Source organism: Schistocerca nitens, chromosome 1 (genome assembly GCF_023898315.1).
Source record: "Schistocerca nitens isolate TAMUIC-IGC-003100 chromosome 1, iqSchNite1.1, whole genome shotgun sequence".
Classification (NCBI taxonomy): Eukaryota; Metazoa; Arthropoda; class Insecta; order Orthoptera; family Acrididae; genus Schistocerca; species Schistocerca nitens.
Genome location: NC_064614.1, coordinates 652,302,355 through 652,322,188, shown reverse-complemented (window position 1 = coordinate 652,322,188; position 19,834 = coordinate 652,302,355). Strand labels below are relative to the sequence as shown.

Genomic DNA, 19,834 nt, shown 5'->3' with positions numbered 1-19,834 from the left:
CCAATGTCTGCTAAGAGTCTGGAGGTAATGATTACAAAATTTGAAAACACATGTTCTTTTCAAGTGGAATGTGGCAGAGGGAAGATAGCAGTTGATCTGATGTCTGTCAAAGTTGTGGTCACAACACTGCAGTAGGGGTCGAGCAGTAGTGTGCAAACACAGTGCACGGTGCATAAAATGCTATGAAACAGCTTTCATTGTTATCCATACAAAATCACCCATGTTCAGGAATTGGTTCCTGCTAACACGCCAGCAAGACAAACATTCACTCTGGAATTTCTTGCTCACATTAAAGTGAACAGTAAATGGTCACAGAACATTCTGTGGACATATGAAGCCCATTTCCATCACCAAGAACATGTCAATAAACAGAGTTGTAAGATATGGGCAATGTTCAATCTGTATACATATCAACCAGTACCAATTCATTCTGAAAAAGTGATTGTATTGCACATCAATGTGACAACCTCTCTCTCCCTCCACCTCCCAAGACACTCGTATGTCTTGTGGAATATGCTGTTTCCCGATTTCAACTTGGGGCAGAAAACAGTGGACAGCATACTGAACATGTTTTGCACCAGTCTTACGACAATTAGAAACAAATGTAATTTTGATTTTTGTTTGGTTTTTGCCGAGGACAATTAAAAATAGGTTTTTGGCATCCAATGTTGGATGACCATGCCATAGTGGTGGCTCTGAGCACTATGGGACTTAACATCTGTGGTCATCAGTCCCCTAGAACTTAGAACTACTTAAACCTATCTAACCTAAGGACATCACACACATCCATGCCCGAGGCAGGATTCGAACCTGCGACCGCAGCAGTCGCGCGGTTCCTGAGTGAGCACCTAGAACCGCTAGACCACCGCAGCTGGCAGGCCATAGTGGATGGACTTACCTAATTAACAGTGCCTCAACTGTTGACTGCTAAACTTGTGCAGTCACAAACACCGAACAGTAGGGGTGGTGTAATGTGCAACTCAAAGCATTGTCGTCATATTGCAATTCATCTGTCATTTGTGGCCAACCCCATTTACGTTAAATATGTTTACAGTGTGATCTATGATAAGATCTTAGTGGTTTTTTTTTTTTAATTTTGTCCATGATATTTTACGCTGTGTCAATAATATTCTGTTCAAACTTGACATCATTCTGAGCAGTGGTTCTCTTTCTACAGAGTTTTAAAACTGGCACTTGAATAATGGACAACCTGTATTCGTTTCAGAGGAAAACAAGATTAAATGCTGCAGAAATTTGTTTAAGAAAGAGTAACATCTCACACTGTCCTATCATCTATGTCTCATCATCGAATTCCTGCTTTAACACCTCACCCTTCATCCTTGTTTCCCCCCTTTCTCAAAACAGTTGGGTCCCTCTCATCCCACCATCTTAATGAATGAATGAATGAACCCACCTTTGTAAGGTGCCTCAATCTAGCCACCTCTTTTCTCTAGGCAAGGATCCAATTATTCCAAAGCTGGGATAGGTTTTTTCCTCTTTTATGTGTTTCTATTGGCAGTACTCTGTATTATGTCGTCCTGGAGGTAACCATTTACCAGCCATTCTGTTTCCTTGGGATATTATTCTAATGTTAAATTATGATATCTTTAAAAAAATCACAATTTTAAAAAATTTAATGTGAAAAACATAATTTGAAATTTACCAAGTTCTCCTTGTTGAACGTCAAATCTTGATGCACCCTCTACAAAGAGCTGGGGATCGGAAGCAATTTCCTGTTGAGAAGAAAGAGAGAGATTAATGCAGTACCACATGAAAAAAAAAATTCCAGTCAACCTTTCATGGATTTATTCAAACAATTGGGAATCTTCATCATGACACACCAGTACTTACCTCACTGATGTCTTTCACTGTAGATATTGAATCAAAAAAACAAATTGGACAGAATGTATGACACCCATCATACACACAATAAACAAGACTTACATAGAGGAGAAAACCTCAGCAAGATGCACAAAGAAGAACATAACTGAAGCATCAAGAGACACAATCCCTACAATACCATGTCAAACATCTTAGTAGTGACCTACCCTAATTAAAAAAAAAAAATGCAAAACATTATCTTTTACTGCACACAATGTTTTGACATCAAGAAATATTACATCCTCATTTATGGTGTACTAGAAATGATCTGTACATCGTAATTTAAAATCTGTGAGTAATATTAAAAATAAATTCCTTCCATTTCTGTCTATGAGTACAGAATTTTTAGGTCCTTAGGCCACTGGTTCTGCTCAGTGAGAACCATCTTCATATCTGTTTGAAAACATGTCCTATTGTAATGACACCATACTGCCATCAAATGACACACAGAAAATCAGAATAGCACTGAATGTATCTTTCGATGATGTCACTATGGCTTCATTATTTAGGGCACATTTTAAAACAGACCTCCAGATACTTATCTCTGACCAAAACCAGTAGTCTAAGGACCTAATAATTTTGTGATCATAGAAATAAAAGAATTTAATCTACACTTTGTGGATCACATTCTATTCCCATCCATGTCTCAGCTTGTGTAATGTTAACAATATACACAATCACTTGTACATATTATAATATGATGAACCACTAAAAACTAAACTCCATCTGAACAGGTCTCTGAAGACCCTATGGTACCAATCAAATGCTGTGTCATCCTCAGCTGACAGACATCAATGGATGCAGATATGGAGGAGCATGTGGTCAGCACACAGTTCTCCTGGCTGTTGTTAGACCACAGCTGCTGCTTCTTAATCAATTAGCTCCTCAATTGGACCCCCAAGGGCTGAGTACACCCTGTTTGCCAACAGTGCTCTGAAGTCCTGGACGGTCACTCATCCAAGTGCTAGCCAATCCCGACAGCACTTAACTTCAGTGATAAGACGGGAACTGATGCTACCACTGTGGCAAAGCCATTGACAATGAACCACTTACTATCACTGCAATATCCTGTAGGTGAAAGAAATATCTCAGCATTTGTATTACAATTTGAGAATTTGGCGTACTGTTCAGCGAAAGTTCATAATTATTAGCATTAACACAACATGAAATAAATAAATTAATAAAATATAAAGGTCCTGACAACTACTTAATTCAGAACGTGATTTGCATCCTGTAGGAGTGATAGAAAGAAAGGCAGTTGGAATGTAGATAACAAAAGCAACAAGTTTACCAGGGTGAATGTTTCAAATGGCTTTCGAGATCGTCCAGATTGACTGTATTTGTCACATTTGTTTCATGTCCTGGCATAGGTTATCAGCCACTCTTTATGCTATCTGCTGCACTGCACTGATGAGAATTAGATGAAGATACGTATCAGTACACACTGTAAAACTTAATGGGTAATTTTCATTGTTTACAATGTTCTGATTGTTGTTTATCAGTAAGTACCATTCCTGCCATGATTTATACACTAACCAATCTAATATAATATCAATTTTTCTCCATTCAAAAGTATTAAAGACATTGAAGAAGAGCTTATACATACATTTTTCTATTGTCAGACTGACGGTCTGTTACACACTGCTGAAGTGTTCCTATTTGGGTTGGGCTCAATGGTGGTTTGTTATACTTCACCTCATTCACCAAACACCTAAATAAGTTATCCCTGAACATTCATTTTATATACAATGAATGTTGTTTGCTGAATATTAGGTTGCCGTTAAGTACAATTAGTGGTGGTGGTGGTGGTGGTTGTTGGGATGTTTAAGGGGGACTAGTACAATTAGTCAGGGTCCAGTTAGTCTGTGCCCTTAATCCATGTGGCTTCTTCCTCCAACTTGGCCCAGACTTTGCCTCCCTATAGGCCACAGATAAAGATGCTGAAAATTAACTTCTCATTCTCATTCATTCCACCACATAATTAAGAACAGACTCAATTCACCTTCTTATATTGTCTTCAAAATTATAGCTCAATGCTTGATAAATGAGGACAGCTACCAACTCGTATACTGCCTGTCTGTACTGCATACTTAACAGATTGATATTCAACTTCATAATTAACAATTACAATAAATTTATTATCTTTAATATGTTACGGTCTTAGACTTCATGGAGCTCTTTCTTCTGCACCACCCGCCCCATGGAACTCTCATCTCCGTTTCAGCAAGTAGGGTCATCTGACTGCTACCCACTTCTGTATGTCACTGGATCGTTCCAACAGTGGGGTGCTCACCCCTTAACTAATTTCTGTCATGAACACCTTTTCTTTGACATATGTATTTAGGGATGTAATAGCTCTCATTCAAAGAATGGAATATATCACTACCCTGCTTAGTTACACCTTAGGTACATCCTACATCTTCATGTACTTATGCTCCAGAAAAGTATCATTATTAGTTTACTTCCACCCACAGTTCTTAACACTAGAACATGTATGTAAGACAAGTAAAATGAAATAATGCTCAACTTATAAATGAAAAAACTATGTAAATGATTTTGGATTAAGGGAGACCACTCACTTCAAAGCTGAAGTGTTGAGTGTCAATAGCACATGCACAAGAAAGAAAGCTTGCTAGCTTTCAGAGTTATCCTTTGACAAGGTAGCTCATTGCTTTTATTTTCCTCTGCCAGTATACAGTGTGGCAAAGCCTGCCATGATTTATACACTAACCAATCTAATATAATATCAATTTTTCTCCATTCAAAAGTATTAAAGACATTGAAGAAGAGCTTATACACACATTTTTCTATTGTCAGACTGACGGTCTGTTACACACTGCTGAAGTGTTCCTATTTGGGTTGGGCTCAATGGTGGTTTGTTATACTTCACCTCATTCACCAAACACCTAAATAAGTTATCCCTGAACATTCATTTTATATACAATGAATGTTGTTTGCTGAATATTAGGTTGCCGTTAAGTACAATTAGTGGTGGTGGTGGTGGTTGTTGGGATGTTTAAGGGGGACTAGTACAATTAGTCAGGGTCCAGTTAGTCTGTGCCCTTAATCCATGTGGCTTCTTCCTCCAACTTGGCCCAGACTTTGCCTCCCTATAGGCCACAGATAAAGATGCTGAAAATTAACTTCTCATTCTCATTCATTCCACCACATAATTAAGAACAGACTCAATTCACCTTCTTATATTGTCTTCAAAATTATAGCTCAATGCTTGCTGTTTGTGGTGGGGTGTGGATCATCACCAGAGTTTAGAAAATCAGTGATGTTATAGTTTTGGGAGCAGTTCTTTTTATACTTGCTAACTTCTACCTGATGCTGCACCAAATTTCAGTTGTGTTTTACACATAAATCTGTTCTTTGCTGTCAGACTACAGAGTGGACACATTGGCAGTCTGCTAGGTGAACATCAAAATCTTGAATTGGTAAAATGTTTCAGTTCACAGCTTTAAACCAGGTTACCTTCAAATCTAATGGCAGATTCTGTCAACTGATGTTTTTCCTGATGGCTTTTCGATCATAGGCTGGGAATTGTAGTTTGATCACAAATGTACTTAGTTTCCCATTTGTTTAAGATTTATTTCACTTGTCTGTCATATTCTTTGCCATAATGTTTGTCTGTAAGTAACTGAATTTGATGTAAAAATGCCCTAGTTGATGAAATCCTGTTATGACATGTTGCATGTTTATAGGTGGGTTCTACTGACAGCAGTAATTTAATTGAGCAAGTGAGACTTTAAGCTGTTGGATGATCTCTTCTATAAATTATACATTGCACATATTTTTAAAGCTTTTGACTTGATATCAACATCCACAATGTTTATTCCACAGTTTTCTGCATGAAGAGCTAGAATGCCAAATTTGACTTGGAGGATGTTTCATAGGTTACAAAATGACCCAAGGCTGACATAATTGTGGCAGCCATGTCTCACTTGCGCCACATGGATAATTTTTGAAGTGATATACATACTTGCCCGTGATGCCCTCAGAAGTTCATCAACTTTCCTTGTAATATGCTCTTTTACTCTTACTCATATGCTTATTAGGACTTTTTGTAATTGACAAGATCCATACCCACATAGACAAGATCCATACCCACAGACTGGAAAGTAGCACAGGTCACAAAAAAAATGTTCAAGAAAGGAGTAGGAGTAATCCATAAATTACAGGTGCATATCATTAACGTCGATATGAAGCTAGATTTTGGAACATATATTGTGTTCAACATTATGAATTACCTCGAAGAAAACGGTGTATTGACACATAGTCAACATGGGTTTAGAAAACATCATTCCTGTGAAACACAACTAGCTCTTTATTCACATGAAGTGTTGATTTCATTGTATATGCATGATAATTTAGTGTTCACTTGTTCATCAAAAAATCTGATAAAGTTGTGAGGGAATTCCATCAGAGTCTGACAATTTTGTTTTAGGACACTATGCTATTACTGTTGCCATTTCTTCTTTGTTGATATTCAATGTGGAACTTTCTTGGTCAATACTGTGAAGTTTTCTTTTTAAAAGGTCTTTCTGTGCAATGTTTTCAACAGATTCACCAGACATCGAAATAGTGAAGTGACTGTAGATGCCTTTCTTTATTTCATTGTGTCTAGACAGTCTTTTTCCATCTTTCCTTTTAATTTCTGCTCTTGTTTTCATGTATGATGTGATATACTGAGGTTTCTTCATGGTGAACACTATCTTGCATCCTCGGCTGGGTTTTGTATCCAGCTAAATGCTTCCGTTTCAGTGCCGAGACTTGGAATTGTGCAGGTTAAGGGAGGAAAGAGACTGGGAACTGGGAAAAGGTAACAATCAAAGGATGAGTAAGGGAAACTGTTGAAAGAATTCCAGAAATTCAAATAGTAAATCAGTTTGGCTTGCTATCTAAAGTGGAGGAAGGGTCTCATCCAGATGTAACTGAAAGTAGGTTGAAGCAGAATATTAGCTTAATGAAAAAGGACAGGTCAGGATCAAACCAGAATAGGAAAAGAAGAATTCTGTTTAGGCAGCAGTCATGGGAAGGGTGTGGGTCAGCAGCTTCAGGAGAAATTAAGTGCAGGGTACCACGTCACAAGTTTTGTGAAACCAAGTGCTAGGCTTAGCCAGGTTACAGATGGTGGTGGTTGTTGGGATGTTTAAGGGGGACTAAACAGTGAAGGTCGTCAGTCCCCAATTCCAAAAACAGGCGAGACGAAAATTTGCGGAGCAGGTAAAACCCCAGGGGGAAGGAGACTCCCCCCCCCAGCCACTGAAAGAACACAAATGCGGCAACGAACACTACAGACAAGAAGAGTACAGATGAACACCAGACAGAAAGAAACAGAAGAAAAGAAGATGGCCGGAGACTGGTTGACTGACCACGAGAACAAAAAAAAAGGGAAAGAGTCAACCATCCGACTACACACCAAAATCTGCAACCAATTATGAGAGACTCGAGGACAAGAGACACAGAAAGGGAAAGGTGCAGGACCTCCCTAAATGGAACCATAAAAAGGACTACCATGGATAAAATTTAAAACGTCGTCAGCCATTGAGGCATCGTCGCATAAAACCAAAGGCAAAGTGCCCGGGAGATTAAAAGACTGCCAGAGGGTGCGCAGTCAGGGACACTCCAACAAAATGTGGGCGACCGTCAGCCGGGACCCACACCAACACAGGGGGGGGGATCCTCCTGACGCAAAAGATGGCCGTGCGTCAGGTAGGTATGGCCGATGCGGAGCCGACACAGGACGACAGAGTCCCTGCGAGAAACCCGCAGGGAGGACCGCCACACATTGGTCGTCTCCTTAACAGCCCGCAGTTTATTCGGGGATGTCAGGCCACGCCACTCATCATGCCACATCCCAAGCACCTTACAGTGCAAGACCAACTGCAGATCACAAGCCGGGAGGCCGATCTCCAAAGCTGGGGCGTCGATCGCCCCTTTGGCCAGCCTGTCCACACATTCGTTCCCCGGGATGCCAACATGACCTGGCGTCCAAACAAAGACCACCGAATGACCAGAGCGGGTAATGGCAGAAACAGACTCCTGAATAAATGATACCAGAGGAGAAGAGGTATAGCAGCGATTGATGGCCTGGAGGCTGCTCAGGGAGTCACTGCAGATGACGATGGACATACCTGAGCAGGAACGCAGATGCTCAAGAGCGCGCAATAGGGCCACCAGCTCTGCAGTAAAAATACTGCAGCTAGCCGGCAAGGAGCGCTGTTCAACACGGGCAGCGTGAGCAAAAGCATAGGCAGCACGACCATCAACCAGGGAACCATCAGTGTAGACAGTCTCACAGCCCGAAAATGAGGCGAGGAGCGCAAGAAAATGGCGACGGAGGGCCACAGGCAGAACCGAGTCCTTGGGGCCCCGTGCCAAGTCCAGATGGATGGACAGCCGGGGCATACACCAGGGAGGCGTAGGTGCACGGACCCGGAAGGGAGGCAGAAGAGGGAATGACCCCAGTTGCGACAGCAGGGACTGGACGCGGACAGCAATGGAAAGCCCAGACTTGGTCGCCGTTTGGGTAGATGGAGGACCATGGCAGGGAAAAGCAGGCGACGATTGGGATGGCCCGGCGAACAATGCATGTGGACAGCATAGTCGGCGAGCAGTCAATGGCGGCGAATCCGCAGCGGGGAAACCCCGGCCTCCACCAGTAGACTATCCACAGGGCTTGTACGGAAAGCGGCAGTTGCAAGCCGAACCCCACAGTGGTGTATGGGGTCCAACAACGTCAACCCTGAGGGCGATGCAGAGCCATAGGCCAGGCTCCCATAATCAAGCCTGGACTGCACAAGGGCTCTGTACAACCTCAACAGCCTGCAGCGATCTGCACCCCAAGACGTGTGGCTCAGGCAGCGGAAGGCGTTGAGGTGCCGCCAGCACTTTTGCTTCAGCTGAGTAATATGAGGAACCCATGTGAGCCAGGCATCAAAGACGAGTCCTAAGAAGGGGCTAGTGTCCACCACTTCAAGTAGGTGGCCGTCGAGGTAAAGTTCAGGATGAGGGTGGACCGTCCGACGACTGCAGAAGTGCATAACTCGAGTCTTGGCTGCAGAGAACTGAAAACCATGAGTCTGAGCCCATGATGCTGCATTGCGAATGGCTACTTGCAGCCTGTGTTCGGCGACTCCCGTAGTCGTCGGCATACAAAGAAGGCGACACCGACGACTCCACGGCTGCAGCCAGACCATTAATGGCCACTAGAAATAAGGAGACGCTCAACACCGAGCCCTGTGGGACCCCATTTTCCTGTATGTAAGGGGAACTAGAGGGGGCACTGACTTGCACCCGGAAAGAGCGGCGCAATAAAAAGGTTTGAAAAAAAAAAAAAAAAACCGGGAGCTGACCATGAAGACCCCACGCATGCAACGTAGCAAGGATGTGATGCCTCCATGTGGTGTCATACACCTTCCGCAGATCAAAAAAATACAGCAACGAGATGCTGACGTCGGGCAAAGGCCATACGGATAGCAGATTCCAGCTGCACCAAATTGTCCGCAGCAGACCGGCCCCGACAGAAGCCACCCTGGGAGGGAGTGAGGAGACCGCGCGACTCAAGGACCCAACACAAACGCCGCCCCACCATACATTCAAGCGATTTGCACAAAACGTTGGTGAGGGTAATGGGACGATAGCTGTCCACCGCCAGTGGGTCCGCACTGTGCTTCAAGATGGTGACAATAACACCCTCTCACCATTGCGACGGGAACATGCCCTCACTCCAAATGCGGTTAAAGATGGTGAGGATGTGTCTCTGGCAGTCCCTGGAGAGATGCTTCAGCATCTGCGCGTGGATGCAGTCTGGTCCTGGTGCTGTATCAGGGCAATCGGCGAGGGCAGCGAGGAATTCCCTCTCGCTGAAAGGAGCATTGTATTTTTCAGAACGATGTGTGTGGAATGATAACGGCGTCTGCTCGGCCCACTCCTTTAGAGAGCGAAAGGCGGGGGGGGGGGGGGGGGGGGGTAAGTTGCAGTTGCAGAGCTCGTAGCAAAGTGCGCGGCAAGGTGGTCAGCAATGGCGGCAGCGTCCGTGCAGACAGCGCCATCCAGGGAGATCCCAGGGACACCCATAGGGGTCTGGTATCCATAAATCCGCCGGATCCGGGACCACACGAGCGAGGGGGAGACACGGGAGCCCAAGGATGAGACATACCTCTCCCAGCACTCCTACTTACGCCGTGCAATAAGACGACGGGCCAAGGCAGGGAGCCTCTTACAGGCGATGAGGGTCTCCAGAGACGGGTGCCGCCTATAACGCTGGAGAGCCCACCTACGGCCGTGAATAGCCTCAGCAATCTTCAGCTACCACCAGGGTACAGCCTTCCTCTGAGGGAGTCCAGAAGAGCAGGGGATGACAGCCTCAGCCGCAGAAATGATTGACGTGGTCAAGACACGGACCACCTCGTCAATGTCACCCTGTGGGGGAGACGCAATGGTGGCAGCGGAAGTAAAAGCCGGCCAGTCAGCCCTGTTGAGAGCCCAGCGGGGCAGGCGCCCAGAAGAATGACAATGGGGCAGTGACGAATAGATGGGAAAATGGTCACTACCACACAAGTCGTCATGGACTCTCCAGTGGACCGATGGTACAAGCCCTGGGCTGCACAACGACAGATCTATGGCCGAGAACGTGCTATGCGCCACACTGATGTGTGGCGGCGCCAGTGTTTAAGAGGCAAAGGTCGAGTTGGCAGATGAGATTCTCGACCTCTCTGCCTCGGCCAGTAACCTTCGTTCCACCCCACAGGGGAATGTGGGCGTTAAAATCCCCCAGGAGTTGAAAAGGCGTGGGGAGTTGGGCGACAAGTGCAGCCAATTTGGTCAGGGAGACTGTACCACCTGGAGGGAGATAGACACTGCAGACGGTTATGTCCTGGGTAGTCCTTACGTGGACAGCCACAGCTTCCAATGATGTTTGAAGGGGCACAGGGGCACTATATACAGAGGTAAGGACATACACGCAGGCTCCACCTGACACACTATTGTAAGTGCTACGGTTGCAGTAATAACCCCTGTATCCATGAAGGACAGGAGTCCACATTGCCCGGAACCAGGTTTCCTGGAGGGCAATGCAGAAAGCAGGTGTCATGCTTAGAAGCTGTCGTACCTCAGGGAGATGGCTAAAATAACCGCCACAATTCCACTGGAGGATTGTACAAAGCCTGTCCTGTAGGGGCATTAAGACACTGAAAAAGCGAATTACTTCACAGAGTCACATACTGCCACCGACTGAGTGACTGACGTTGCAACTGCCATCGATTCTGAGATGGCGAGATCGAGGTCATCAGGGGATGCAAAGAGCTCGACCTCATCCTCAGAGGCTGAGCTGACAGGAAGCGGTGGCGCGGGAACCACTGGGTCCTTATACTTCTTGGAGAGCTTCCTCTTCTCTCTCTTGTCTTTGGGAGGAGGGTTTGCATGCTGGGAGGGCTTTCCTGACAAATTATCAGGAACAGAGGAAGAGCGTGAAGCCCTTCGACCAGCAGCTGGTGGCTTCTTCAGCCACTGGCTAGTGTCTTGTGAGACACTGGGGAAGTCCTTGGAAGGAACTCCCCCAAGGGATCCCTTCCGAACAAGGGAAGCCGGAGGAGGCTGTTGCCTCCTCCGGCTGAGAGGTCGGGATAGATGTCCCCAGCTGGTCAGGGTCCACTGCTCCCAAACCGGGTGTTTTGGGAGCAGCGGAAGAGTGTGGCCCCTACCAGCAGTGGGGCAGGCGTAACTGGACCGTTCTGTGGGCCAACTGAGAAGGGAGTCTATGCAGGAACTGGTGGCGGCAGAGTTGCAGCAGCATAACTCTGCAACATAGATGTGGGGTTGAGCCGTTCTAGCTTCTTCCTTGCCTCTTGGTAGGTTAAACGGTCCAGGGGTCTTAATTTCTTGTATCTTCCGCTCTCTTTGGTAGACTACACAGTCTGGCGAGCAGGGAGATTGATGCTCCCCACAGTTAATGCAGGTGGGAGGCGGAGCACATGGAGTATGAGGATGTGAAGGTCGGCCACAATCACGACACGTGGGGCTGGCAGTGCATCTGTAGGACATATGTCCGAACTTCCAGCACTGGAAGCATCGCATAGGGGGCGGGACATAGGGCTTGACATCGCACCGGTAGATCATGACCTTGACCTTCTCAGGCAAGCAATCACCCTCAAAGGCCAGGGTGAAGGCACCGGTAGCGACCCAATTAACGTTGGGTCCCCTAAAGACACGACGGACAAAGTGCACACCTCGTCATGCCAGGTTCTCCCGTAGCTCATCATCAGACTGAAGCAGAAGATCTTTATGAAAGATAATCCCCTGGACCAAATTTAAGGACTTATGGGGAGTGACGTGAACGGGGATGTCACCGAGGTTCTCACAGGCGAGTAACACCCGTGACTGTGCAGATTAAACTGCTTGTATCAAAATAGCCCCGCTCCTCATTTTGGAAAGAGATGCCACTTCCCAAACCTATCTTCAAGATGGTGAACAAAGAAGAGAGGCTTAGTCCCCAAAAACGAATTCCCATCGGTTCTGCTGCACACAAGGTATCGCGGTGAATACGGCTCCTGTCTGTCCGCAGCCCTACGTTCCTCCCATGGTGTGGCTAGGGAAGGGAACGATTTGGGGTTTTATGTCACAGCATTAAATTCTGTCTTACCACACTTAGAGACGTTGGTGGTTGTGCGGCCCCCGGATTGAGACTTCACCCGCTTCATTGCGGGGCATCCGCCCCGATGCCACCCACTCCGACCAGGGGCTCTCCCCACGGGCGCCACCCAGCCACAGCAAAGGCCACCTGGCAGGATGGCCATTGCCGGGAGTCCTGATGCCCCAGAGAGACGAGCATCAACTCCTTGGCTTACGTGGAGAGGTGGCACAAACCATCAGGTGTGTATGCCCAAAAAAGAGGGATGGAGGGTGCAGTTATGACGCCAAGACGATAAAAAGTGCCAAGGTCTTAGGGTACAGAGGTCTGATGGTGCACCACATAAGGCGTCCTTCCCCGAAAGGCTCGTACTTCTGTAGAATTTGGAAAAATGGAGGTCAAACCCCAATGGGGACCATCACATTAATAGCCGAAACAGGTGAGACTCCTTTTAGTTGCCTCTTACGACAGGCAGGAATACCGCGGGCCTATACTAACCCCCGAACCCACAGGGGGGGCAGGTGACAAAAGTTAGGTCAGCTATTTAGGGACTGTAAAGCCAGTTAATTATAGTTGGGGCAGCATGAAACAGCCTGGCTATGAATCCAAGATACAGTATTAGGAGTGACCTGGATAAAATAGGAGCAGAAACTAGGCACACAAATGTGGGGTTTGTGGAGGTCTTTCAGTGCCATGATCAGCCCAGGGTAAACACTGCTGTAAGGCATGTTAACACTGAGCTGAACAGGTTGCTCCAGACACAAGCAAAATCTCACATAAGTGTTGTTCCAGTTTATGAATATTCTACTTTGTATTTTGTCTCTAATGTTTGTTGTATACAAGATTCTTTGGTAAATTACTTAAATATCTAGTCCTTAGGAATGTAAGACAAACTGTATTATATCTTGTAAGACGTAACCTTGTCCAATATCCTTGTATATATTCTATACATGTAGGATTAGAAGAACTAAATATATAAATAAACAAATAAATAAATAAATGCTATTGGTATGTGGGGATAAACTACACATGGCCTGCACCTGAATAGGAAGGGGGCCACAGTCACACAAGGGGTGATCCCTGTGGTCAATGAGCCCAGGTAGACAACAATCAAGATAAATAGAATAAAAGAAACTTCATATACAGTAAATAGGGACAAAGCTAAGGGCAGCATCAACTTACTTCAGCAAAATATCAGAGGCATAAAAAATAAAGTAGGTGAGCTATTAGTGTGTTTAGATGATCTCAAAAACAAGAATGAGATTGATATATTCTGTCTGTCTGAACACCATGTAATTGTGGGGATGGATAGTGTCAGTATAAATGGGTATAATTTAGCATCTTACACTTGCAAATATAGGATGGATAAAAGAGAAGTTGCCATTTTCTTAAAACAAAGGTATAAATACGAAACTATAGAAGTAAGCAAATTTTGTGTTGATCAGGTATGTGCATGTGAACTTCAGCTCGATAGTTTAGTACTGATATTAGCAACAGTGTACAGGTCGCCATTAGGAGACTGGGAGCTATTCATAAAAACGTTTGACTCCCTATTATGCTGTCTGTCAGGCAAAAAGAAGTCGGTAATCTGTGGTGACTTCAATTCAATTCAATCTCTTTATTTATCTGTTAACAATTACATTGTATGGATGTAGTCAATTACAATACAATTTCTTATATTTAATTTGTTTCAAAAACCTGGATAATAAATACAAATATTTTATATCAGCACATATAAATAATATTACTTTTCCATATTCAGATATTCTTCAATGTTATAAAAACTATATGTTAGTAAAAATTGTTTAAGATCTACTTTGAATTTACAAAATTCTTTAATTTTCTTTATTGTAGAAGGCTTTGTAAAAAAAGTATTTTGGGCTGGTAAGTACTCCTTTGTGGGTGTCTCTCTGAAAATTATCCCTGTTTCTTGTTCCATGATTATGAACATGATTATTTAATGTTGAAAATTCCTGGTGAGTTTTCAAAAAGCATATACGTTCATAGATGTATAAGCTAGGAAGAGTCATTATTTTAAATTCTTTAAAATTTCCCTGCATGACACTCTGCAGGGAACCCCTTTCATTATTCTAATAGCCTTTTTTAAAGTTTTGCCATACCTGTATTTCCCCAGAAGATCACCTATATCTAAGCAAACTGTTCATGTAAACTTAATAGGCACGCAGCAATGATTCAGTGTTGCAATATTCCCAAAACATTCTTAGTAAATAGCAGCATTTCAGTGTAAACTTTCTAAGTAATTCTGATAGGAAACGTGAACTATAAGTATTATTAACAACATAACTTGGAATCACTGGTCAATTTCCCACACACGAATATCTCAAGGCAGTAGCACTGTAATAGATAATGTCTTTGTACAGAAAGAGGATGTAAAACACATGCTTTCCCTGTGGTAAATGGATTGCCAGACCATGATGTACAACTGATTAAGTTATAAAACCTAACAGGGTGTACAGTTCAGAAACCGTTAAGTAAAAGTGTGAGGTTGCTCAACCTAGTATCTGTAGAGCACTTCAGAGAAAGTTTAAGAAATGTTAGTTGGGGAGATGTTTATAATGAGCCAAATGCTAATGATAAATGCAACATATTTATTGATAAATTTATATCCTTTTTTAACATTGTTTCCCAAAGAAAATTACTTAATGTAACACTACACACTTTTCAAATCTTGGATCACTACATGTATTAAAGTGTCTTCAGAAAGAAAAAGAAAACTGTATGAGACAGCAAGAATAGTAAAGATCCAGAAGCAGTTTTACACTATAAAAATTATTGTAACACTGAGAAAAGCTGTAAGGAAATCAAGGAGCAATAAAATCAATTCAATATGTAATGATGTTAGAAGAGAGACAGGAAAAGTAACCACTGGGGTAGTTGGAATTACTGTTAAAGAGAACGAGACCATCCTAACCAACAGTGCACAAGTAGCTGATGTATTTAACAACCATTTCTTAAGCGTAGGAGAAAAAATTGGTGAGAACAGTTCAAAAGAAAAAGTCAGGCAGTACATAGAAGAATCAGTTTTGAAGAATCAGTTTTGAAAAATTTTAGTCAGATTAAGTTTCACCTACCAACCTCTTGTGAAACAAGTAAAATTATTAAACCTTTGAAAAATAAATGTTCTGTTGGAGTAGAGGACATCTCTAATAAGATATTAAAACAATGTGCAGCAATCCCAGCTGATGTTCTGAGTCACATATGTAATGCATCACTAACTAAATGTATTTTCCCAGACAGGTTAAAATACGTTTATTGTCAGGCCTATCTACAAAAAGGGGCAAACCACAGATGTCAATAATTATCAGCCAGTATCCTTGCTTACAGCATTTTCAAAAATCTTTGAGAAAGTAATTACTCAAGAGCAGTTAGCAATCTCAACAGTAATGGGATACTTAGTAAACCACAGTTCGGATTTCAAAAATTCTGTTCCACTGAGACAGCAATATTCAATTTCACTGTCCACATAGTAGAGTCTTTAAATAGTAAAATGTCACCAATAGGAATTTTCTGTGACTTGTCCAAAGCATTTGATAGTGTGAACCATGACATTATGTTACAGGAATTACAATTCTATGGTATAAATGGAATGGTGCACGAGTGGTTTTAGTCATACCTACACAACAGGAAACAAAAAGTTTCTTAATATGGGTCAAGTGATTTAAATAAATTTGCCATTTCATCTAACTGGGGTGAAGTTACATTAGGTGTTCCACAGGGTTCAATCATGGGGCACCTTCTGCTCTTATACATGTGAACCACTTCCCATCTTATCTGAACGTGAATCTGAGCTGACACTGTTTGCTGATCCAGTAAAAGAAACTCCAATGGAAAATGATACAAATAAGGTCTTTGGAAAAGTCATTAATTGGATTTCTGTAAATGGACATGCTTTAAACTTTGAAAAATCACTGTACATCAAATTTTCTGTTGCAGAAAGTACAGTTTTTTTCAATAACTATAACACATCAAGAGAAGTCAGTAGACAGGAATACAGCATACTAAGTTTTTGGGTGTACATATAGATGATAATCTTAATTGGAAAATTCATATTTTGGATCTTCTAAATCAAATGGTTCAAATGTCTCTGAGCACTATGGGACTTAACTGCTGTGGTCATCAGTTCCCTAGAACTTAGAACTACTTAAACCTAACTAACCTAGGACATCACACACATCCATGCCCGAGGCAGAATTCGAACCTGTGACCGTAGTGGTTGCACGGTTTCAGACTGAAGCGCCTAGAACCGCTCGGCCACTCTGGCCGGCTCTTCTAAATCGACTAGCTTCAGCAAGTTTTGCAATCAGAATAATTGCCAATTTTGAGGATATAGAAATTAGTAAGCCAACATACTTTGCATAGTTTCACTCTCTGATGTCATATGGAATAATATTTTAAGGTAACTCAACACTTGAACAGTATTCACTGCTCAAAAGAAAGTGGATAGAATAATGTGGGGGGGGGGGGGGGGGGTGTTCATGGTCGCACATTTTGTAGGCATCTTTTTAAAAGTTGGGAATTCTTACAACAGCCTCACAGTACATTTACTCATTAATGAAATTTTTTCTCAACAACATGGACCAGTTTAAAAGCAACTGTGACATTCACAATTATAAGACCAGAAAAAAAGAAACTTACCTAGCCATTACTAAACCTATAAGGGGTAAAATACGCTGCTGTAAAAATTTTTGACAAATTACCAGATGAAATAAAATGTCTGACACACAGCAGTAATAGCTTCAAAAACAAATTGAAATCATACCTCCTAGACAACTCGTTCAATACCATAGATGAAGTCTTGAATAAGTATAAATAAATCTGTAAATACAGTATATGTATTTTTGTGCCATTTAAGGGAAAGGGTAATCTTGTTTCATATGTGCATTATTTGTGCACTTGACACATTCCACATCATAACAGCTACCGTACTGTGTGACTGATCAATGGATCACGCAACCAACTAACTAATTTTAGGTTTTATTTTCTGGATTTTCAAGAAATTTCTAATAACCGAAGCATCTAGTATCTAAATGTCTCTATGACAATGTAATCAAAATTCACTCGTTTTCTTGTACCAGAATTGTTTTTTCTCATGAATAGCTCATTAACATTTGTAGCATTTTAGATTTTGGCACATTTGAGCCACAGAATCATTATAGAATTTTACGATACTAACTTCCTTTCACATTATTCCTGTGTCTGGCTGTATGGTTTGCAGCATTTGTCATCATTTACATGTCACCCTCTATTTTCCACATTCCTCTTGCTCAATAGGTTTTTCAGTTATTGATGTCTAATATATATCACTTTGTAAGGTTCGGTTCTTGAAGCTGTAAGAGATTTAAATTTTATCTGACTGACTCGCGGAAGTATTCGTGATGACTGTAAAACCACACACATTTTTAGTTTTACAATCCCACGTGCCAGTGAAGTTCAGCTCCTTAATTAAGTAGTCTAATTTTGGTGAGGTGTTTGGTCTTCAGCATTTAAGACTCATGCTAAGTTGTCTTTGTGCACTTCCAAGAGGAGAATTTTTTTTTCCGCTCTATTGCATCTTTTACTGCTTCCTGCTGGTGTGTAAATGTTAATAACGCTGGTGGTATGGATTGTGACACCTCTACAGTGAACGAGGAGATCCTTAAGCGATGAGGAACGTGTCAAGGTATATGAGATCTTAGTTCCTCCCAGCGTATACAATGTTCAAACAACTTACGGGAATGCAGTCGGGCCATGACGCCAACAATGGACGATATTTCGACAGCAGCACACCCTGCCTCTTACAAGCCAAAACTGAAACAATTAAGCACTGTGCCTCAATAGGAGCACACTATGCCATTTTCATTGGATTCCTGTAAGTTATTTGACCAGTCAAGGTATACCTTAACAAAACAGAAGCAACTTAAGATGCATTTACACTGAGTGAGAGTTGCATTGCGAAACTGCTGCCCAAGGGTGTTTCAGGAGACGGGGTCTCACCCACTAATTTACAAAGTGTGAAACATTGTGCGGAACCGGCACAGACAGGTGCTCTATAGTTACTCCAGCTACTGCATTCACGTTCATCCTCATGCAGATCCCGTGTTTGAAGGAGAACAGGAAATGTCGTTAATGGAGTGAGGGATGATTCTCTAGGTGATGACAGCAAGGAACCAGCTTTTGAGGGAAAGGGCAGTGAAAGCAATTCGAGGTACTGACAGAACTTCATCCTGCGACATATTGGGTGTCTCAAAAAGAATCATCCGATTTGGCACATGTACAGGGTGATCAATAAGTCAGTATAAATTTGAAAACTTAATAAACCACGGAATAATGTAGATAGAGGGGTAAAAATTGACATAAATGCGAGAGAATCTCTTCTGCTACGCCCACCCTGCCTGGATTTCCACTCCTCCTACCTTTTACTAATCCCTTCAGATCCTTGAACGCCATGCTCTTTGCCTCGCCTATCACATCCATCTCCCCTCCCCCACGCGGATCCTGTACGACCTTATTCCGTTCCCCCACCTCCTCCTTTTCCTCGAACGGATACGGATCCTCTACACCTCCTGTAAACTCGATCCTCCGCACCCGCTTGTCTCTCCCATCCCTGCCCGCTGCCACGCCTGTATTTCCACGTCCCACCTGCTCTCCATCTCTCCACTCTCCTTACCCTCTCCCAAGGTGGCTTCTGCCAGCTCCCCTTCCCTGATGATGCCCTCCTCTCCTCCATCTACCCCTCCTACCAACTTTGATACTCCCCTCCCTCTTCCTGTGTTTGTTCCTATGGGCACCCTCTCTCCCTTCTCCCCCATCCCCCCAGGCTTCCCCTACCCCCATACCTTCATTCCTCCCACCATCTCCTCTGCCATTGGCATCTTTGCTCTCCCCTCTCCCTCCCCCACCACCTTCTTCCCATCTTGGCAGGTCCCTGGACTCACACACATTCAGTGGACATTCGCGCGCCGGAGATCATCGCCATCAGTTTCTCTTGTGTGTGCCATCATGTTTGTGTTTTTTCGCCGCCACGCTCCTTCGTTCACTTGTACCGTCCAAGTCATCAGTGTTTGTGCGCAGTTCCAACAGTTATTCGTGTTTCTTCGTCGAGTGTGAATGGCTTCGTGTTTTTAATTTTTGTTATCTCCTGTTTTTTAACCACCAATCTGTTGCTTTTTTTGGTCTTCATGTTCTCTTTTATTGTAATGTTTGTGGCTGAAGAGCGGAGTAGATTTATCCGCTGCCAGCCCACCTTTGTATGAGGTGAAAAATAAGGAGAGAGAGAGAGAGAGAGAGAGAGAGAGAGAGAGAGAGAGAGAGAATCAG

The 19,834-nt window shown here is 43.2% G+C and overlaps 1 protein-coding gene across 4 annotated transcripts in view; it reads right to left on the bottom strand.

The window, feature by feature from the left end:
- LOC126258817 (calpain-A) overlaps positions 1-19,834 on the bottom strand; it is a 668,101-nt gene that overhangs the window by 88,824 nt on the left and 559,443 nt on the right. For all 4 annotated transcript variants that reach the window (XM_049955671.1, XM_049955674.1, XM_049955675.1 and 1 more), the window contains one exon: positions 1,664-1,733. In XM_049955671.1, the coding sequence (XP_049811628.1) occupies positions 1,664-1,733 (70 nt within the window). The remainder of the gene's footprint in view (positions 1-1,663; positions 1,734-19,834) is intronic.